Below are 23,024 nucleotides of genomic sequence, written 5' to 3' on the forward strand. Positions count from 1 at the left end.
CAAATTGGCCTCTTTCTGCTGGGTCAGGGCTTCTTTGGGTCTTCCCTTTGGGCTCCCTGCAGGTGGGTGCCCCATGGCCATGCTCTGAGCCAGGGGGGGTGCTGCAGCAACGAGGCCACAAGCTAAGCAGAGCGGTCAGCTTGCGATGTAAAAGGCCATGCAGCCTTGCAAGAAGGGCTACCGGGGTAAAGCTGTAGCTTCAGGACTGCTGCTGAGAGCCTCGGATGTAAATGACAACGTAGCTAATAAGGCCTAATTGGCTATTAAAGGAGGAAGCAGCCCCGGAGATGCAAAGGGCCAATTAACCCCAGGAGCTGGGAGTGCGGCACTGTATCACTGAGCAGTGGAGTGTGCAGGAGCCTCTCAGAACAGGGCACAGCAAAGCACTGGAGGTCCTCACCAAAATCCTTTTGAAATACCTCAGGCGTGCAGCAAGTTGAGTGCTCGCTTGCTTTTGTAGCTGACTGAAGGCCGGGTGAGTGGCTGCGTCTGCGGGCACACCCAGCGCAGATCTCACCGAAATCCTACCGGGATGAAAGGTGCCCTCAGGAGATGAAACACCTCAGATGGCTTTTTTTTTATTATTTTTTTTTTGGATCTGCTTAGCTCAGAGGAACTGAAAGCTGTACCTGGTGAGACAGATCCATGGGGAAGGCTTTTTCCTGCGTGTTGCCATGTGTTAGCGGTGCGTGCTGATGCTGGGAGGATGCTGCAGGCTGTGCAAGATGCAAGCACTCGCTTAAACCAGGTACGTGGTGGTGCCTAGTGGTGCAGCAGCCCCGGGGAGCTCTGCCAGAGGATGGCCACAAAGCAGCAGGGAGGCTCTGCTCCTTGGGAAGCCGAGATCATCTCACGAGTGAGCCAGCCCAAAGCCTGGTGAAAGTGACGGGGAGCTGGGAGCTCCATCAGTCATCTGGCCTCAAAACCTCTGCTGAGGTCTGGGCCCCGGGGAGCCCGTGTTTTGACGCAGGCTTGTCACTAATATGGCTAAACAAATTTCATCTAATGGCTTTGTCTTCTAATTGCTGCCAGTGTGTCTTATTAAAGGAAAACAGATACATAATGTTGCAAAGCAAGCTACCTTTTTTCATCAGCTATTTTTTTTTCTGCTTGGAAAGCTCAGGCAAGGAATTGGTGCATTCGACTAGGAATTGGGACCTGGCAATCTCTGCTTAACATGATCCGTGGGGCATCCCTTGGAGTCTCTGTGAGACAAGAGATTTGTGCTGGTGACCTCTGGTTTGTGCACTTGTTGATCTGGAAGTGAACCAGCGCGAGCTGAGGGCACAGACTCACCTCCTTCCCCCAGCAGTGGAGTTAAGGATGCTTGGGGAGGCTTCTGCATCAGCGTGGTTGCGAGCAGTGAGAGCTGCCAAGCTGCTCTTTGCTTTTGTGCTGAAGTTTGGGCTCCCAAGAGCCAGCACAATGCATTGGGCATGGTGGACCAAGCCCCCCATGGCCTTGGGGTCTGCTCGAGCCTCCATGGCCTTGAGATCTGGGGAAAGAGGGAATTCAGGGGTTGCTTTCCAACTCGACTTGACTTCTGTCTCACAGAAGAGACAAAAGCTGCTTTTAGCCAAATAGCCTGAAGTGCTTTGCTGAAATAATTTCTGTTATCTTTTATCTGCCTCAAAGGAGCACTTAAAAAATTATCGTGCCCATAGCGGGTAACCTGATGAGCCTAATTTGGTGCTATGAAAACACAGCCTCTCGCTGCTTCCCGTTCCATGTTCTGGCTAATTAGAAACACCTCCCCTGCTAGCTTTTGCCCGCTGCGCAGCGTTGCGTGTGTTCAAACACCCCATCAAGAGCAAGAGGTGTCTGCAAGCGTGTGTCTTGGCTAATACGTTTGTGGAGGTAGGAGCTGATGTTGCTAATAGCCAGCCCTACAGAAAATAGGATGTGGCATCTCCAGCTGGAAGGGGGAGCGTGCATCTCGCTGCTTCCCCAGCCCCAGGCAGCAGAGTGCAGGGGGAGCATTGCTGTTTGCTTGTCTCTTTTGCCTTGAGCTTTTGTTTATTTCAGTAACCTGTTTGCAGGCAATGTTGGAAGGCTCTGGGGGGAAAGGAAAAAGTACTTCTAGGGCTGGGGAGTCACTTTCTGCAGCTGGTTGGAGACTGTGGTGGCTGAGGAGGATACAAGAGGGATGGTACTGCAGGGCTTGGCCTGGATGAGCACAACTCAGGGTCGCTGCCACTTCACGACGATGCCCAGAGGGTGCAAGGGGATGGCATCCCATCCCCAGGGCCCTCAGAGCACCGAGGAACATTTGGTCCCCCATCGAACAGGTTGTCTCCCGTGGCCACTTGCAGGTGCCCTCAATACACATCATGTCACCACCTTTACTACAAATGTCAGCAGTAGGGGAAGGGGATGGGAGCTCAGAGGAATCTGGCTGAGGTTTTCACTGAGGCAACGAATAAACTGGCGGCTGTTGCTGGTCTCGTCTCCAAATTGTTGTTACCTGGAGCAGGGCCAGCTTCTCCTTTCTCTGGGAGACACCTACAGCTTCTTCATGGAAATCTCTGGTGGGACCCGGGGAGCAACACTGCCTTGTGCTCGCAGAAAGTGGTGGCACATTGCAAAGGTTAATTGCATTTGGCTGGGGTGCCGCTGCAAAGCGGCGTTTAGGGATGAAAAATTACTGCAAAATTGAATCCCTGGCATTGCAATAGCCTCTGCCCCAGGTGTGCAACGCTCCCGCCCCCTCTCTCTCCGTAGGGGGAAGCGGGCACATGGTGTAGGTGCCTGGGTAGCAGTTTACAGCAATATTCTCATCCGTGTTCACACCCAGGCTCTCCCACGGGTGAGCATTCGCACGCCGACGAGCCTCAGAATATTACCGGTTGCGCCTCTGATGGCTGAGAGCATGCTGCAGGTTTTTGCTTAAACAAAATGCGATGTGTTGAGAAGCTGCACGCATTTCTTAAGGAAAATGAGATGTTAGCAGGAAGTCTGAAGCCAAACAGAAGGCTCTATTGACCGTCAGATGCTGTTGTTGAAAGGCTGCTGCAGGTGGCTGTTCGAGCGGAGTGCGACACGTAGGGTTGGTCTCTGTGTGTTGTTTTTTTTTTTTTTTTAGACAGTTAAGAAACCAATAAAGTTAAATTGGTCGAACTGTCTAATGTGATTACAGTGAGATGGGGATAAATGTGGTTTCATTAGATCTTGTTTTGAAGTAGGAGACTGTCATTTTGTGATGGAAAGCCGAGATGACAGGGAGTATTGGTATTTGAAGTACCTTTTTTAAGAATGACCTGCTCTGCCTTTTTGACATCAAACATATGTATGTAGAAAGAGAGCACTAGTTTATTTTTTATTTTTTTTTCTGGTGCAGCAGAAAATGGAAAGTTCCATTTTTAGTCTTAAGTTTTCTATCAAAGCATTTCATGAGGGAGGGGAGAAAACCTTGGGATAAAAATGCCTCAGTGTGTTTTTGGCGGGGCTGGCGCACGAACCCTGGACCGAAACCAGAGCGGAGCTGCCATGCTGGCGTGGTGGAAGCTGCTCAGTTGGTGGTAGGACAAGATGCTCTTAGATCTTATCTCCCTCTCCTTGAGGTTTTGGGGAGATGGAGACTACATCTGGGTATAACACAGTCCTTGACCCACCTGGAGTCTGAGCTGTGAGACTCCTGTAGTGCGGGCAGTCCCCTTACCATCAGCACCTGATAGAGACCCCAAAGTTGCCCCGTTGGTGCCTTGCCTTGTGGTGGGAGAGGGCTCAGAGGTGATGCTCAGCTCCAGGCAGGTTTCATTGCCCCCTGCCTCGAATTTCACTGTCAGTTATGAACTGGTTCAAAGGGACAACCCCAAGACTGCAATTAGGAGCTCTCTAGCCTTAAAAACCCCTTTGTACTGTGATTTTTTTCGCAAGTAGCTACAAAGTAGATTGGTGTTTGTGCCCCCTGTTGTCTCTGTGAGACCAGCTCTGGCTGGAGCCACACGCAGATCGATCTTTCCTGGTGGTTGGGAAGGGAGAGAGGTGCAACACCTGGTGCCCCCTGAGCAGGAGGGGGAATCTGGGAGGCTGTGGGTAGAAAAGAACCGAGGAGGGCAGGACAGAAAAGGGATGGCCTGGATCCTGTTATAGAAAACATGATATGCCATTAAATGACTAATGCTGATGGAAAATGTAGCAAATGACTAATGTTGCAGGCAGAGTAATTGTTTGGAGGACTGGCATTTCTAGTATGGAAAGATTTAGAGTGAGCTTTCAGTAAATAAAGGAGAAATTGGTACTGAAGTTCAGGGCCAAGATTTGGCAGCTGAGATTGGAAAAGAGGGAGCTTGCTTTATACGTTTTAAGGAAAGGAAATAATTCTTCTGGCTGTGTTTTACTTAATTGAATAGCATCAAGAAGGGCTGGACCAAAAATCTCTGTTCAATAGAACAAAGAGCACAGGCGTCACCCCACTGAGGCTGCTCGTGGCAAAAAGCCCTGGCCATTACCCCGTGCCCTGCAGTGCTAACGGGGACCTTCTGCATCCCTATAGAAGTGATTCCAGGTAAATATGTTTTGACTCTCGTTTTTTGAGCTGGTACAAACGTTAATTAATTTGGTCTGTGGGCGATCTGTGGTGTAAGTGCTGGAGCAAGACTGCTCATGCAAGGGTTTCTGGAGTTCTCCATGTGCGTGGTGGAGCAGGGGCAGCCTTTCTGAGCTGTGGATGTTCTCCAGAGAGCTGGGATTAGTTCATTTCCTTCACTTGGGTTGGGGAGCTGCGGCAAATGGGGAAGCCTTTGTTTTAGTCCATAATTGGGATTTGAGGCTGTCTAGGAGAGCGTGTTTGTGTAAATTAATGATCCCATCTTGTTCCCTTATCCATCGTGATCTCTCTTCTTCATCATTACCTTTTCCACTGGGCTAAATCAAAGTGCAAAGCTTTGGTTATCCAAGTTAATGACCTCAGGATACATAAGACTAGCACAAATTGGGTGCCATCAAACAGCAGCTTTTGACCCTTGTTCCCCGAGGCTTTTACCCATAGCGTGACCCAGGACATCCGTGGGTGGGCACAGGGAAGGGGTTCGTTAACAGGGGCGCACCAAAGGCTCGGATAAGCTGCCATTTAGGGCTTTTGTAAGGTCTGTGGAGGGTTTGTGGTTTCCAGGGGGGCAGGCTCAGCCTTTTCTTCCTCATTTCTCCCCAGACTGCTGTGTCAGAGCAGCTGAATACTGAGCACAGTGCTCTGGACGTGGAGCCTTGTGTTCAGCTCCCTGCTGCCTCCAGATTTGGTCAGTATGGGGCCGGGTACGGGGCTGCTTGCAAAGCCCAGAGTGACACCAGGAGCTCAGGGGGTGCCCAGTTTAGCAACAGACAGCAGGACGAGAAGGGAAAGAGCTGATTCTTTCCCATCCCAGACACAGTCTGGTCGGTGGTGGCGCTGGCAGGGTGCCCATGCCCCTCTGGCAGCCCCCGGTCGTGGGAGCCCGTGAGCACCGCGCCGAGCCGCGGGCTGCTGCCGCTCTGATTAATGCTGCAGCAGGGCTTGTTATGCTGGAGAGGAGCCTTTACTCCAGAGACATTAAATATTAATGGCAGCAATAGAGACACAGATAAACAAGAGCAAGTTATAAACTGTTCATTTTGAGGGCACCGGTGTTAACTCTGGCAAACTCGTGTTACAGACAGCTCAGGAACACGGGCCAAAGACCAGTGCTGCTGTTAAATCCCTGGATTTCCACCTTTCCTTAGAGTTCCCGAGTGTTTACCCAGCTGTGCCCTGCAGCAAAACCTTGCCACCCACCATCAGGTCCCGGGTGCAGAGGGACAAGGTCTTCAGCCTGACACCAGTGCTCTTGCTTGGTCTGAGCCTCCCCAGCAGCTGACATCTGTGCCGTGTTTTCTCCTTCTGCTTCAGTGCCTCTGGTCTGCCTGGGAGTTTATTCTGCAAGTTGCTGGGCTTGGCAGGTAGCTGAAGGCTTGCCTTCAAAAATCAGCCTCTGGCCTCGTGTCTCGTCAGGTAGCAGGTTTCACATGTGCAAAACTTACTGCTTAGTGGTGGAAGCTTCTAAGGCCGGTGCATTAACATCAGCCGTGTGGGTGGGACGTACCTCCAGGAGCTGGGCGTGGAAGAAAAATGCTGAATATTTCCAGTGCAAACTCTACCAGCAGCAAGCGTGTGTTTACCGTTCCGATTAACCAGCTGTGAGATGAGAAATGAATGTAAACCCGTATTTAGTAATGCAAAGTGCTGCTGATTGAATTCAAACCACAGTCGTTTATAACATCACGGCAACATTTCCACTGTGATTAGCGATGGATCCTTCCTCCCAAGGAGTGGGATGGGAAAGGCTGCCTCTTGGTGGTGTCTCACACCAGGAACAGCTGCGTTTCGGTGTCTTGTCTGGTTTTGGTTGCATTTTTTGGCTGCAACCCATTGCTTAGGGTTGGATAGGGAGGTGAGAGGGGTGTGAGCCTTTGGGCCAGGCTGCAAAGTGCTCGAGGTGCCTCCTCGAATGAGCAGCCTAAAAACCACTTCTTGCTGAAGAACTCAGGCTGGAAGGAGCCAGGAGGGGCTTGGAGGTTCCTGCTTCTCCCGCAGGGTGAGATGATGAAGCTCTAATTGCGGGCAGCCACCAGGCCACAGCCGCGAACATCTCGCTAGGTGACCGGGGGAAGGCCAGTGAAGCAGAACCGTGGAACTGGCCGGCTGCTGGCACGCAGAGCAAAAGCCATCATAATTAATATAAGAGAAAACAAACCCCAACCAAGGGCTGCAGAGGGAAAAGAGCAATAAAAAGAGCTCTGCCCTGCCATCCGCGGGCTGACCAGGGGGTTTTAAAATCCCCTCTCAATAATGCATTCAGCAGCAAGGCAAACCAGGCTGGGAACCCAAAGGTTTAATATTAGGAAAAAAAAAATCAGGCAAATAAGACTTTGTTTAAAAATTTGCTCCATCTGTGAGAAAATTATATTCAGTTTCTTTTTTTAATGCCCATGGGACAAATGCCTAATTTAATCTCTGCATTTTCGCCTGGCCGTACTCGGTGCATTGCGGTGGTATTTGTGCAGACCTTTTCAAGCATTCATAGATGGTGGAGAGAAGGTGTTTTTTTGGTTCAGGATCTAACCAGTCCTTACATATACAGTTCTTATTTCTCTCAACTGGATGTCAGCACGTGCCAAAGCCTTGGCAAAATTTCTACACCATTCTTGAGAATAATTTAATGGTACTTGTTACCTGCCGGGGCAGCCCGTACAGCATGTAACTATAAGCACGCTGCTAATCAAACCATGCTTATAAGCAACCTGCAGAACTCTGTTGTAATAGATTATCTGTCTTCAAAGCATATATCTATCTTTTATTGACTTTCGTGTTTACAGAGAACATGAAGGATACATTCCAGCCCTTTTTACACATGCTTAATAATCCATATTGATGAATCTTGCCCTAGGTGTCCACCATTTTTATAAAAGCTTCAGTAATTAGCTCAGTAAAGCGACACTTCATCTTCTGTTTGATGGAGTTGGTAGCTGCTATGAAACAGAGCCAGTGTGTGTGCTCGGTCCTTGCTGAGGATGGCTTTGGGCATTGGAGTGAGCTGTCCGAGCTCGGTGCTCTCTGTCCTTTGATGTTCTCAGACCAGGACTCGGCTCCTTGCCGCGAGGTCTGTCCATATGCTGTCAGATGTTGGGTTTCCTGCACGTGCCATGCGATGGAGACCCAAGTCTGGATCTCTGCCATCCATCCGTGTGTCCTGCCCGAGCTGTCCTTCCCTTGCTCTCGACCCCGGCAGCTTCCCCCATGTCCCTGCGTGCGCCGCTGCGGCTCTTGGAGCCCTGCTTCACCGCCAACGGAGAGAAGGGTGTTTTAGGGGATTGGATGGTGTACTTAGAAATTGGCCCTCATCACTTATATTTATGTTATTAATTCACTCCCCTGCGATAATTGGCTATTGTACAAGGCCCCCGTCATCCTCGCTGGTTAGAGCACTTTAACGCAGTTTGTCTTGGCGTGATTTATGGCCCTGGTGCTCTAAGGGTAATTGAGGCTGCTGCTGCAGCAGATTCTTGAGGAAACTCTGAAGGATATTTTGGAGGGTCAGGGGAAATTTAAGGGTACACATAGGCTGCAGTTAGACATCTGACTCGTTTTCCCTTGCTACCTGCGAAGCCGGCAGAAACATCTGGAGGTCGCTTGTGCAGAAACACCTGCCTCAGCCCCAGAGAGACACATAACCACCTCCTCCTGCACAATATAAAGCTTACTGTCTCTTCTCGAACGAGACAGCTTAAAAGGGTGAGAAAAATATGGAGTGAAGTGTTTGGCTAATGCTTGCTTTCAATGCACCAAGACCTGTTATCATTATTCCTTCCAGGATGGCTTCTGGTGGCATGGCTGGGAGATGGATGGAGCTATTGCAAACACTGCGATGGGAGCCGAGCAGCGTGCAGGCAGGGGGAGAGGGCTGTGAATCTCCTGGAAGTGTGTTTCAGCCAAGATCCTACATAGGCAACAGATGCTGTGCTGGTTTAACTGTTGATTTTTATAAATCCATTTCACCCTTGCTTGGATCCATTGGTAAATCGCTGTTCCTTATGGCCGCAGCGGTCGCACACGGCCAGCCCCACTTACTGTTAGGGGCTGCACACATCCAGGCAGGGAGGAAGGGAGACAGAAGACCTTAACGCCGAGCTGTGAGCCTCAAAATAAGCCAGTCCCTTAAAATCAGGCACCGTAGATTATTCCCTTTAGCTCGTGGCTTGTGTGTTTGGCTCCAGCCACCACAGGCGAGGTGCGCACACAGCCCACGGAGCTGGAGAAGTCACTGACATTTCCAGGCTCTCTGGTGTCACCTCTCTGTGTACCCAGCATTAGCTGGCTGAAGTTATTTGTGCCTGACTTTACCTGGGAGCTTATTCTGCCCGACCTTTCCTCTTTTGGAGCTCAGCTGGTGCTGCCAACCCGAGCAGGGGGACCTGCGACCCAAGGAGTTGCCGGGGCTCTGCTGCAGCTCAGGGTTCCTGTTCCAGGGGGGCTCAGAGGGCTCAAGCAAAGAAAAAGGAGCCCAGAATGCAAATTCATAAGCTGACGAAATTGATGAAAAAATTAGAGCCAAGAGAGCAGAAACTCTGGGCATTTTGTGATCAATCCGCATGTAATGGAGGCAGAAGAACGAGGAGAAAGCTGAGCTGGAAAACCTCCCTTCTCCTCCTCCTCCCCTGTCAGGGATCAAACCCAGGACTACTCCATCAGCCCATAAAGCAGGCTTTTTAAAAATCATTGTGTGAATGTCGTACACCCGCAGTAAACACAAGACAGTTAACGATAGCCATGCCTGGAGCCTGAGTTATCGTAATACCATTTGTCTCGGTTATTGCAAAATATAACCTGGTGCAGAGCTTCGCTGAAGGGATCGTAAAGTTGGCGTGAAAGGACTGGAAACAAAACAGAAAAGAGTTTTATAAAAAAAATAACTAAATCAGCCTCGGCTGGGGAGGAGGGCACGCTGGAGGGACGCTGCAGTTGTCAGGTCTGCGGCAATCCTGCCAATTTGCTCCTTCTCTGTGCTGCCGAAACAACCTGCCTCGGCCCCGGGAGGGCACGGTGCCCTCTGCCTTCCCAGGCTGAGCTGGATCCCTGCAGGCTTTGAGCCATTTTGTGAGCAGAATTGCTCAGTGCTTAAATTTTTGAGCCATTTGTGAGCAGAAGTGCCCAGGCAGGTGATGCACGAGCAGTATCTTGCTAGCAAAGCATAGGGGAAAGGGCAGGCTCTGCCCTTGCAGCGGCTGGGACGAGTCCTCCTGCTCATCCTGCACCACGTGGATGCATCCCAAAAGCAAGTCACCGTAACCCTGAGCCACCACTGAGTGCTTGCATGGTGCTGAGAGCAGGCTGGGGATGAGCAAGGAGTGGTTGGAGCAGCACAAAGCCTTGTGCCCTACCTCTAGTACCGACTGACGGACCTGGCCCATGTCCTCCATGCGCCCTGCGAGCTGCCCGTGAGCCTCTGTAATTTTTTTTTATTATGTTATTTATTAAATTCATCTTTACCCAACTCCAAAGCAAATGTTGAACTCTTGACTCCCACGCTTTAGGGCGGACCTGTCGGTGACAGGGCTGTTTTAAAGAGGAAATAATTTCCTACTCGGAGCGTTCTCTCTGAAGGTGGTGAGCAGAAAGTTCCTGCCCAGGAATAGCCCCCAAATGAAATCTGTCTCGTGGAGAACCAGGAGGTCTCCTCTCATCCCCCCAAATTTATTTATAGTTAATAAGACTGCTTGTTCCCTGGATCTACTCCAGGCTGAAACCAGGCTATAGATTTTGCAGTGCTTTGGAACGGGAAGCCCCAAATTAAATGAAACACATTTATTTCGAGTATCTGTCTAGGCAGATTATCTGGTAGCAAAGACGAAAGAGGAGATGTCAGGTATTTTTTCTTTTGTCTTAAAAAAAAAAAAAAAAGTAATAAGAGATTTTAGGTGATGCTGTTCATGTGATAGCCACAGACAGCTTTTTGTGTGATATATTGTGTAGATATTACTTTTTATTCAGCCTGACGTGTATAAGCCGTGTATTCAGCCTTGGTTTTGCAAATCTTAGTTTTGTTTTTCCCTGCACTAGGTCTTCTGTCTGACACAGCAGAGGGTAAGGCACCGACTGGTGGTGCTGGCCTCTTGCAGAAAGCCTTTCCTTCCCCATCCTTCCAACCTCGAGTTGGGCTTTCCTCCGGCACCTTGTCCTCTGCGAGGTGGCTCAGCTCTCAGGGCTCCTAGGGAAAACCCCGACATCCTTCGGGAAGGGGCAGCACCGTGCCTGGCTGGGAGGACTGCAGGGGTGGGGATCTGGCCCGGTGCTGTCTGTAACCTGTAAGGAAAAGCGTTTTCCTTTTGCAACTGTCGGGCTAATTGTGTTTATCAATTGTAGACTCGCTCCAGAAATCAGTAAACAAAGGGGCTTTGTTTGCCTGTACTCGATGAGCTGCATTCCTACAAAGCCTTCCCTTGTCCCTGCAGCAAATAGAGGTAATAACAAATCCATATTTCTGCTCGCCGTGTTTTCTATTATCGGGATGTCTTCAGTGAGATAAAACAGGGAGCAAGAAACCTAACTGCTCTCTTTTTCCTGCTACCTGGGCGTGTGCGTGTGTTCTCGTGTTTTTAATTAACCTTATCAACTCAGCACTGCGAGCACCGCTTCGCCAGGTCCGATGGCAGCTTGTGCAGGAGGCTGAGCCTCACCGGCTGTGCCTGGTGCAGATCTGGGGAGAGAAATTTTCCATCACCACCAGTCTCAGAGCAGACACTCAGTAGCTGTAACCTTAGAGGTATCAGAAACCACTTTGCTGTCCCTGCTGCCCTTCATCTCCCCCTCCCTGGGCTGTGACAGTGATTTCTTTTGTTTCTGCCATCCACATAGGTCTGTCTCGCAGATGCTCTCACCTGTCCCCCTGGGGAGTTAAAGCTGCGCCGAGGCTTTGCAGGGCATGTGATTCTTCTTTTATTCTTTCTTTTTTTTGTGTGTGTGTACTTTAAGCAAGCAATATATATTCAAGACTAAAATTAAAGATATGCAGGAAATGAAATTGCTAGCGTTGCTTCTGCTTGGCAGGGAAACGGTTTCCGTCCTGGCTAATGGAGGAAGGGTGCTGGTTGCTGGTCTTGGCTCCAGAAGCTCTGAGATGGGAGCAGAACTGCAGCAGGAGACTCAGGCACAGGAGAGGAGGAGGAAGGACGGCTGACTGAGGCCAGGGATGCTTTTGAAGGTGCTTGTACATTGGCTGCATCCAGGCTCTGCTCCATCCCCTGGGTTTCCCTGTCGTCTGGCTCAGCTGGACGCGTGCCCAGCCCTGGATGGGGATCGTCACCAGGAGAAGTACTGGGAAAAGAGGCAGAGCGCCGTGGCTCTGGGAAATCTGTGCCAGAGCCGTGCACATCTCTGGCGTTGTCTCCCCGGGCGCACAGAAGGAAGAACATCAGGTTAAATAAGCTTTTTTGGAAAGGAAAAACCAAAGAGCGAACGAGCTCAGAAACTTAAAGCCAGGGGTTCAACTTTCTCTTGCTGTTGGTTAATTTAATGTGAAATGCGAAGAGCAGGGATGGGAGAAGTTGTGGAGAGGTTTCAGGATTGTCTCTAAACAAAGCCTGGTGCAGTAGCCCGAGGGCTACATGGGGCTGAGCTCGGTGAGGTCTCTATAAAAGCCGAAACCTGGCAGCTTTCTGGCCAGCTGCTGAAAGCACCTCGGGCTGCGGATGCTGGATGAGGAAGGAAAAGCAAGGAAGGACCCAAAATACCTGCTGGTTGCAGCCGGGGGGCTGTTTTGGAGCCTGCCTCTGCTCGTTTCCCAAAATGCCATCCCTGGCTGCCCGCAGACATCCCGACCTCCTGGGGTTCGGTACAGCCTTGGCAGTCCTGGGGGTGCCGCTTGGTTGGTGCAAACCAGCAGACAGTGCTGGGAAGTGTACAGGAGCTTCTTGATGTTTTTTCTTGAAAACTATGTTAATGCAACAGTTCTAAAGAAGATAAAGAAATGGGGCTGGAGGTGAGGAGAGGCACGCATATGATTTCCAATTGCTGCTCTCGTAGCTTTCTCAATTTGAATGTTTCCCCTCTGATGTCTGCAATGTGAGGCTGAATCCAGGCTTTCTCCGCTCCCTCTCTGTTGACCTCGTCAGAAACACTAAATGCAAGCAGAGAAAAAAAAAAAATAAAAGGAACAATAAATTGTTTCATGTAACTCCAGACAGGAAAGCCCTGCACTTTCCCTCCCGGGCAGCCCTTCCATCTGTTACCTCACTGTGCTGGCTCCGGGTTACCTCAGTAAGAAAACTTAATTGAAGCAGTGTCGTGTCAGGAGAGAATGATGCTTCCATTTTCCCAGGCTCACTTCTGTAACCTGTTTTGCTCTTAGCAGAATTACGCCGGGCTTCTCATCTTGTCAGACTTCTCCCATCTTCTTTCCAATAATGAGCTCCTTTATAATACGTTTTATTCTCGCACAGGCAAAAGTGTTTGGTGCTGTTGCTTCCTTTGTTTTAATAGCTGCGTTGCAGTAGGCAAGGAACCGTGTGTGTTTAATACGTAGGTGCATAATGAGCGCTGCTGCTGACAGGTTGGACTCGACTGAGTGTGCGAGAACAGAAGGATTATCCTCCTGCTCGTTCAGACAGGGAGATGACATAAGGAAACTAATAGGAGGTTTTTAAAGGTAGTTAGAGGCTTCACTGGCTCTGAGCATCCCCTTCCTGTCGTTACGATGTGAGGTAGGGAGCTGATGTGCTTTCAAAAGTTATGGCTGAGCCCGTCCTGTGCACGTTCTGCTCGCTTTATGGCTGGGGCTGGACCTCAGTCATTTTTTTTAAGCACCTTTGTAGCGCAGGAAGCACAGCGAGCTAATTTGGCTGCCCTAGGGGCGCTGATGTGCTCGCTGCCTTTTCAGGTGCTGCATCGCTTTGGATAGCTAGAGAAGAGCGATACAGACGTGGAGCACAGAGCTTGGTGTCTGTTTCCTGCCTCTTGCCTTTAAAAACCACCGTCCCAGACAGCGTTTTGTGCAGGTGGGTTTCCCTCCCTGCACCCCTCCGATGGAGAGCATGCATGAGGAACAGATTGGAGGCGGTGGTGATGTGAGGATGAAACCCACCGAGCTCCTCTGTGCTTGCAGGCTCATGATAAAGAGCAGAAAATGGGAAGGTTTGGGGCTCTGGCTTTGGCCAGGGCTCTCTCCATGCCTTGCCCATCATGTCCTGAGGGTCTTGTGGCACCCTCTGCAGCTAGAGCACAGCAAGGGCTTGGAGCCCTTCGCACCACACAGCCCGATCCAGCGCCTCCCTGGGGCACCCTTCTGTGCCGAGAGGCTTCTTGAACTGTTTTCCCATGAAAAGTCCTTGCACGTCCCTCTCCTCCCTTTTCAGAGTCAATATTAGGAAGTGGCAGTGAACGGGGGAGCTGTGTTTATCCCGCCGATGCCAGGCAGACAATGAACCTCGTCTCGCCCAGATGGCACAGGCTCTCCTCCAAACAGGCAAACGGGGCCGGCGCCTTTGAAACGGGCCCAAACGCGCGCAGTTACGGTGATGGGATGGCAATTACAGCGCCTCCAGTGACCATCTGGACACACAGACTGATTTTCTACTTGGATAGTAAAGCCTCTCTTATGTCTCCAATATTAGCCGTGTATGGGGATGCTAATTGATTTAATTGAAGCTCTGAATGTTGAGCCGTGGGTCTTGCCAACCTTTTTAGGCTAGGTACGTGGCGGTTTTTAATATCTGGGGTGAGAAAGGCGGGGTGGGCATGCTTAATCTCCAGCTGGGTGCAGGAGGAAGGGATGTTCGAGGACCTCAGGTCTGAGACATGCTCCGGAGGAGAGGGGAGGTGAGGCTGCTGCCTCCAAGCTCCTGCAAGCAAAGGGACAGGATTTTACTGCTCCTGGTAGCACTGGAGTCCCATTAGCCTGATGGTTGGCTGGTTTTAAACTAAAGTCATCATTTCATGTTTTATTCATATTTACACACACACATATGTATTAGATTTTGGTTATATAACAAATGAAGTTATGGCCAGGTGATTTACATCTGCTGTACTGTAGCAGCATCTCATAGCTCTTAACAGGAGCCACGTACCAGCTCCTGCACAAATACTGACAAACAAAACAGGCATTTAAGAGATGTAACGAGAGCTCTCTGTGAGAAAAACCTATTTACTGGGCTTGTTTCCATGAGAAATTTCAATGTCTTTCGTGGTCTGAAACAAAATAGTTTGGGCCTAAAAGACATTGTCAGGGGTTTTTATGCCAACAACAGATTACTGGGGTCTGTCTCAGTGTTTTTATTCCTTTTATGACCTTCTTCTAGTAAAAAATAAATGAATAAAACAAAGAGGAAACAGCCTTGTGGTAAAGTTACCCACCTAAAGAAATAGCAAAAAAGAGATCTCATGCATAAGTGACATAGATGGGACTGGTTGTATTGGAAACTATTCCTGGAGGAGCGCGGGTTATTGCTTAGCACCAGTGATGTTAACGCGCTGCTCGTTAACATGCTTCATGGGGTTAAGGATGTGCAGGGGTGTAAGACGTGATGAGTGTTCCCCAGGGTAAGTGGGGTCTTTGGCACTTCACCTCCTCCCCTGTCGCTTTCTGCCACTCGTCTTGAGGGAAATGTTTGGGAAATTTTATTTTCCCTGTGTTTTCTCCTGTTTAAAGTAGGAGAGCTGTAGTGGCATATGGCCTCTGTTTCCTGTCCATTTTGCTCTATCCAGACTCCTCATTAACTGCTCAATCGGGAACACAAGAAAGCAGGCCAGGCATTTTTTGGGAGAGGCATGTTGAGTTTGGAAGGAGCAAAGCAGCTCAGAGGAGCTGCAAACAGCAAAACTTGGCCCGAAATCTTAAAAGTGCCACGTAGGAGCTGAAGGATGAGGCACGTCTTGCTGATGAGGTTTGGTGTGAGCAGGTCCACGAGGGCTGCAGGTAGGCACTGCAGCATCAGCTGTCCTTGGGAAGAGATGGGGGTATGGCAGCAGCTGATCAGAAGCAGGACGACTGCTTAAATGGAAAATAATGACCATCCACAGTGCTTCACAGGAGCTGAGCATCAACCCTCTGCACAACTTACTCCATTAAGCCCTATCTGAAGGGTTACAGCAGCACATAGATGCCTTGTTGACCTCTCCACGTGGAGGTTAATCCAGCGTGAAGCCACCAGGCCCGGTGGGACGCCCCGCTGCTTCCACACCTAACAACCCTGCAGGCTGCTGAAAAGACCAGTAGATACCTAATCGATGTATCTCAGAGCTCACGGGCTTGTAGGGTCAGAGAGCAGTCAGATGTTCCCCAGCATGCAAAATGTCCTCTGTCACCACGGAAGGATGCTGCAAGGCTCCCTGGGGAGGTGGTTTGGAGAGGGCTGGCAACCTGCTGGGTTGGCAACCTGCCGCATGCTGGGGCTTGCTCGTGTTTCTCCAGGGGGGAGGCTCCTGCCAACTGCCTCGCACAGGAGGCTTCAGAAATCATCTTCCCTGGTGCTGGTGCACGTGTTAATTGGACTTGACAGATGCTAATGAAGACGAGGCTGTAGCTGAGAAAGGGTAGAAGGAATGTCATAACTCTTAGGAGCAAAACAAAGAAGTCCAAATGTCCTGAAGTTACACAAGACAACTCAAGACATTAAGCTTTGCTATTTCTGGTGCCAGGGTTGATGGCTGCAGGGGAAAATTCCCAACTCAAAGGTGGGTGGCCTATAAAGGTTGTTCTCTTTTTATGTTGGCATCGTGGCTTGGTCTTGCTGTTAACCCACTGATGATAACCATTTTTTTTTTATTGGGGAATCCTCCACTGTTGTGCATGTTGCAGCTGGGGGACCCAAGCGGTGTATGGGGGCACTGAGTCGCCAGTGTATGGGCATGGGGAAGGGGAGATGGCTTTGTGGGTGCTGTGTCTTCACATACAGCGCTTGTAAGCAGGATGTGTCAAGGTCTTCTGGATTTGTGCCCATGCACCTCCTGGTCAGTGCATAATTAGCCAGTGGCTGCTGACACAGGCGCTGTGCCCCAGGGCAGGGCTGCTCCAGGGATGCAGATTTTGGGATGGGGAAGATGCGCGTTCAATTCCCTCTCCCAGATGCCAGGCAGGTCCTTTACACCCTTGGGGCTTTATAATTGCAAGAACCCAATTTTAATAAACCCCCCTGCAGAAATTAGGTCTGGATTTCACCCCCTGGGGGCAGGATTGGTGTGGAAATGCCACCACCGAATTGGGCTGCAGCCGTTTTCTGCCTCTTCTCCCCACAAAATGGGGCTGGCAGCAGTTCTCCCTCCCTGCTGAGAAGTGGCACAGGGGTTCTTGCCTCGAGTGCTGTGGGCAGGTGGGTAGGTGCAAACTCAGTTGACCTGTGACTGCGTAATGAAATGAACAGCCTTGTTTATCGGCATCAAATCAGCTGAAAGTGGCATCTGGCAATTGCATTTGTAGCATGCTCAGAAGAGGATGCTGCGTGCCAGAGGCAGCGTTTCCCCGTGCTAAGAGCCTGCACAAGGACCCAGCGCCGCGGAGGTGACTGGCACCCTCGGATTAGTGCAGAATAACCTCTTAGCAAAGTCATCCCGCACGGCTCCAGGGAGGACAGAAATCCTCCCATCACGGCTCCTTCAGACGTGTATTTCCTGATTGTGGGCTCTCATATTTTTTCTTGTAATTACCAGCAAACTGCCTGAAAAAGAGCCGAAATGCTTCTCTCTGCCTGGCAGGAGCACACCACCCACTGATGAGTCAGGGGAGGAAGAGCTCCCACCGCACGGTGGAGGATACTGGGGGAAAGGGATGGGAGAAAAGAGGGAAGAATAGCTGCCAGAGAGTTGTGGAATAAATGACATTTGTTTAAAGACACATTAGAAGATTAATGACGGGAGTTAAAGTATGAAAGCAACAGGGCCTAAGTGAGGTATTAATGGAACCCATTTTCTTTGCCATCTCCTGCAGGAACTCTTTGGAAGTACAGAGGGGAAAAATCACTTTACTGTAATAACTGTTATTTATATAAGAGAACAACACTGGATGGATCAAAATGCGAGGTTTCAAGGTAATAACTGGACCCTCACAATCATTGTTATCCATTTAAAAGGCAATTTCTGGGATAGTGAATAGATGGAGGGAACAGCTCCAATCCTGTGACTGATTGTAAACGAGGTTTATTTTATTATTATTGTTATTAGCCAGTTCCCAATCTGGTAAGATTATGTTAAGAAAAAGGAAAAAGCCTGGGAGAGCTGAAGGGGCTGATAATCATCCTTGCAGAATTTGCTGGGACCACTTGATGGGCTCGGCGGTGACTTAGGTCCGCATCCTGGCTCCCCCCAGAGTCAGTGCCAGACGTCCCATCGCTGCACCCTTGATTCACATCCCGTAAGGAGCAGCAAGCACGCAGAAGGCACGATCTTGTACTCCCCGCGAGCGGCCCCTTCTCTCCGCCTGTAATTCACTTGGGCAGGAGGCAACTGCGGCGAGGCCGCAGGCACGGCGTGAGTTACTGGTGCCAGCCGGGAGGAGGATGGTGCCTGTCCCCAGCCACCATCCATCCATCACCTGCTGATAGCTGCGTGCCCGTCACGTATCTGAGCCACGTGCACTCCCAGCACAGCATCTCCTTTGGCAGGAGCAGGCACGCAGGCTGAATTCAGCCCCTGCATTGTCACGGCCATCGGTGGCACGAGAGGGCATGAGCCCAGCCCTTTGCAGGCATCGGGATGGATTCATGAACAATTCATGAGAACAGGCCAGGGGAGGCAGGGAAGGCTGATAATAATGTTCTCCATGTGGTCAAAATATACCGGTAATTAGACCAGCTCGGGTTTTTAATGGCCATAGGGTTTGGGAGGGGCTGTGAGAGGTGAGCAAACCCCAGCCCCCAAGCTGGCTTTTCGCTCTAGGTCGCTCCCTGAAGCACTCAAGGTGTGAAAACCTCCCAGGCTTGGGGAGGAAACACTAAAAAGTTACAAAACAGGGAAAGGAAGGGTCATTCCTGTTTCTTGTCAAGTCTCACGGAGGGAAATGTCCTGGATTTCACTAAGACCAAGGCTTTTCCCTTTAACTCTGTGTGCTCCCTGTCAGCTGGAGCGTGGAGATCAACTGTGATGTGGGTGGAAAGAGGGATGGCAAGGAGGGGTTGATGGGGATGGGAGGCCTGAGTGTTGGGTGTGAGGCGGTGTTTTGCTGTCCTGGAGGAGGCCCTGGGCACCTCTCACGTGGGCAGAGGATGGCAAGGCAGAGCTGTTTCTCCAGGCGAGTCCTGCTGGCTGGGATAATGAGAACAAATCGGATCAGCGAGGGCAGTGCACGCAGCTCTCTGTCTCAGAGATGTTCTCAGCATTGCATTAAGGTGTCTTTTACAGATTTTGAGATCCAGGGGGATGGTGGTGCCACCTGCGGCTAGCAGCTCTAGCTGTCCAAGTGACAGCAGCAAGAACAGCCCCCAGCAGAGAAATCCAGGCTGCGCACGGTGGGAGCCCCCCACCCCGGTTTGTGCCCAGCCTTGACAGTATCGAGATGTCTGGCTAGATTCAGCTCCTCATTAAGGTGGTTGGACGTAGGAGGATTTAATGGTCTGAACCATGACTTTATTTAATTAATCAACATAAGTGTTGCGTATTTCTAACATAAACCACTGCCTATGGATAACTCTGTTGTTTAATTAAGCTTATCACTGTGAACCCGATCCCGTTCCGTGCTGCATTAATGTAACTAATCCAGCATCCTCTCGAAGAAGCATCATAATAAACTGCAGGGGATGTAATTCACTCTGCTCAGCCTCTGCTTTACAAGACAAGTGTGGCTGGTGCTGGTGTGCCTCATTCGTGACCCAGCGTTGGTGCCAACTCCTCTCTGCTCCTGTGTGAGCACGGTGCTGCTTCCATCACCCCTCGTACCTGAGCTGCTGGAGTCTGTGGGATCTTTCCCTATGGGTTTCTTCCATCACGTTCACTAAGAACTTTTGTGCCTGGTTTGATTTAGTCCGTGCCGCTGAGCTTTTTATTTATCCTTGCTTTTTATTTTCTTTCTTTCCACCCTTTCCAGTTTTACATATTTCAAACTTTTCTCTTCCACGTTGCACAGATGCAGGGGAATCTGTAATGAGCTCCCAAGCTGAAAGCAAAATCCGTTTGCCTAAAAGTGGTTCTTTTCCTACAGAAACGTGGTACTAGAAACCTAGAGACACTTGGGGAAGTTTGAGTAATGTTTGAGGATATTGCGGTTACTTTCTGTTGTGCCAACGATTCTCCAGGCGGTGTTTGTCACCCCGCACAGGCACGCTCTCCAGAGGACAAAGACAAATTGCCTCAAGCAGGGATGTTATTGCGCATCACTTCAGGCACGAGAAACCCTTAGGTCTCTGTAGGTTCCTCGTCTTAAAAAGTAATCTAGCAACAAAGCGGAGCTGCTTTTTTTCCAAATGAGAGCACCCACATGAGAATGTAATGTACTGTAACTGATGCGCGTTACCTGCAGGTCTCAATTCATTTCAGCTTCCCTGCATACCCACGTGTTTCTTGGCCTCTTCTGAAGGGGCACGGCAGTGTTTCTTTGCTTCGTGGAGGTACCCCAAGGAGAAATATTCAAGGAAGTTGTGTTAGAGATGGTACAGTTTGCAGGAGGTGTCAGAAGGCTCCGTGCTGAAGGCGAAAGATGGGCTTCTGGAAACCTTGGTGGTGGGACTGTGCCTTTTCTGCTCTAAGTCTGAGCCTTGGTGTTGAGCACTGACGTGCTGCTGTCCTGCATTCAGCTGCAGTGTGGATTCAGCATTAGGGAAGTGGGCACAGGCACTGCCTGGGGGTTGGACAGGAGCCACTGTACACAAGCAAAGAAAGAAAAAGCCGTTTTCCATCAACACATCATCATTTTCGTATCAATCAGGTATACAAGCTGAGTGTAGATGAACTAGCATTTTGCTACTACAAGGGATGTAAAGGGAGGGAAAACCATGTCAGAATCCAGGGCAACGAGAATTCCTGTCTTGTTCTCCCATCCAGAAGCTGAAAGTCAGGGGAAAAAATGCCGTGAGCAGAGCACGCCAGGGAGAAAAGGCAGGAAGACATTAAAGTAACCTATTAAATCGCTGAGGGCTGAGTGGCAAAAAATAAATAAATAGAGGCTGTGTAGATTGATGGAAATTGGATCTGAAGGGCTTCCACATCTGGTGTGGCAGCTCTTTAGCATCTCATTTCAGTGTGACTCAGCAGGAAAAGTTGTTTTTTTTTTTTTTCTGACAGTAAAACAAAGAGACGAAAACGATCCTGAAGGGCTCGGGTGTCATTGTTTGGTAATTGGATCAAGCTCTTCCATGTCGCTTGATACATCTGGGCCATCTGCAGCCGGGGTGAGGTTTCCAAGGTCACCTTTTCCCACCCATGCCCATCTTTTGCTCAGCTTCTCTGCAGCCACCTCCTCCTCCCAGGCCATGCTCTTCTCTTGCGGCTCTGTGCACCGACAGCTGGGCAGCGTGGGGACAAGGAGGTGCTGGCAGGTAGGACGTGGTGCTCCCCACGGGGCCAGGGCATGGAGCAGTGACCCAAAAGGCCAACTTGTGCTTGCTAGGGCCAAATTGCAACCTGGTTTAGGGGCCATGAATTGTCCTCTGTGCATCCCGACCCTCTCAGCTGCTGGTAAAAGCTCCATGTGTAGTTTGAGCCTTCCATACCCAGCCAAGTAGCACTGACCCAGGTCTTTATTTATCTTCCTACACGTATCTCTCAATGTGCTGCCTCTCCTGGAGCTTCCAGTCTCCCCGAAGCTCAGCTAACAGCTCTCACTTGGCTTTTGCGATGCACCTGGGTGCCTGGGGGCTGAAGCAGAAACATCAAGTTTCAGTGGCACCAAATAAAAAGGCTGAGGTGCTAGAAAAGGGATTCTGAAGTCTTTTGGCATTTTACCTCTGATTGTTTGCCATGTGGTCTTACAAAACCTTGGGGAGACGCTTTTTCTCATCGCGCCTCTGTTCTTCATCCATCACAAGCGACTGAAAACCATTCCACCTATCATTTGTCTGTCTCCTGTCTCTTAAGGCACTGTCATATTTGGGATCTGCATCCAGCATGGCAGGTCCTTGTCCTTGGGTATAGCTGGTAGAGATTTGTAATAATAGCAGGGGCTAATGATTTGTAACAGGAGCAGAAATGGTGCAAAATATCTGTAAGCTCACCTTACTGGTAAAAGCAGAACCCCAGATCTCTTAGTGCAATTTTTTTTTTACCTCTTCTCACCTTGACTTTGGGGACACATCCAAGGCTATTTGCTGTCTCTGTGTATGCAATTAATCAGCTGGCTGGGGGGAGCCTGGAAGTGGGGCCTGGTACTTCTCTATTCCATCACTTGGTCTGAGCTGTGCCTCCTCTGCAGTGCGCTCGTGTTTGCCAGCCTGGGAAAAATCAGGAAGCGGTGCCAAAACCCCAGCTAGCATCCTTGAAAGGAGGGAGGTGAAGAAAGAAGAGCAAATCCGCTCTTAAATGCAAAGCCACCAGGAAGGGCTAAGGGAAAAACGGTCACAAATGGCCTTTTCCAAACCCCACTTACATAAATGAAACTCCACTGGCCCTAAATTCCTCTCATCCTGCTGCGTGCTGGAGATTCAAGAAATGGCTCCACCTGCAAGAGGAGCAAAGTGCCTGTTTGGGCAGCGTTGCTCTCGTTACATCGTTGTCAATCCGTAAATCCCAGAGCACTGCAGAGAGCTGCGTGCGCTGGAGCAGCCTTGGCTGCCACTGAAATACGGCCACCTCTGGGGACAGAGCCCCGGGCTGTTGTGATGATCTGTCTTGTAGGTACAGAACATGCTTTATTGTTTGTATGTGACTGGGAAAGCGTGCAGCATCGTCTGGGGCTCTGCAGCCACTTCCCAGCCTCCAGAGCCCCACGGCTGCGTTGTGCATTGCCACCTCCCCGATCTCTGATTATAGCCATAAATCCTGGTGGACTTTCCCCATTTGTTTGTTGGCATTTATTTATTTTTTTTTAAGCTTAGAATTTTCTGCATTGTTTCTTCCTTCGTTATTCTTTTTTTGTTTGTTTGTTTGTTTTTTTGTTTGCCTGGCAGTGGCACTTGGGGTTTGCGTGGTTATTTTTCTTGTATTTATGCTCTCTCCTGACTTAATTAAGATCTTGCTTCTTTACTGGGCTTGCCAAATTTGCTGGCCCCACCAGGTCTTCCCACTGCTCTCTTCCTAAAAACCACAGCTGCTGCTGGTCACCTGGGACCAAGAAAATGGGCAGAAAACCTTCCTCATGAAACTCAACTCAGCTTGACGTTACTGAAGCAAGAGACAGGCAGGAAAACCATGTTCACAACTTCAGTGGATTTAGGTTGCTTTCCTAAGAAAACAAGATTTAGGCACTAATACCGACTGCGTGTGGATATGGGTAAGTGTCCAGCCAGGAGCTGCAGTTCTGTGGCAAAATCGTCCCCTCGAGGGACCTCGTCCCCTCGAGGCCTCCAGCATCCCTTACTTCCAGAGCCCTGACTCTGTATCCCCTGCCTCAGCCTGACCCTGCACCTCAGGGAGGTTCAAGCAGCCATCTCTCCTTCTCCCT

General features: G+C 50.1%; 1 protein-coding gene across 6 annotated transcripts in view; it reads left to right on the forward strand.

Moving 5' to 3' along the window:
- GRIK4 (glutamate ionotropic receptor kainate type subunit 4) overlaps window positions 1-23,024 on the forward strand; it is a 166,320-nt gene that overhangs the window by 79,694 nt on the left and 63,602 nt on the right. The window contains exons 1-2 of one of the 6 annotated variants that reach the window (XM_084495965.1): window positions 22,220-22,254; window positions 22,671-22,853. The exons of 4 other annotated variants lie outside the window; for them this stretch is intronic. In XM_084495965.1, coding sequence (XP_084352091.1) covers window positions 22,850-22,853 — 4 coding nt within the window. In that variant the 5' untranslated portion in view covers window positions 22,220-22,254; window positions 22,671-22,849. Of the gene's footprint in view, window positions 1-647; window positions 749-22,219; window positions 22,255-22,670; window positions 22,854-23,024 lie in introns of those variants that run through there. One more of the 6 variants, XM_084495967.1, reaches the window with a different exon arrangement.

The sequence above is a fragment of the Aythya ferina genome, assembly GCF_964211825.1.
Source record: "Aythya ferina genome assembly, chromosome: 22".
In the NCBI taxonomy this organism is placed as follows: domain Eukaryota; kingdom Metazoa; phylum Chordata; class Aves; order Anseriformes; family Anatidae; genus Aythya; species Aythya ferina.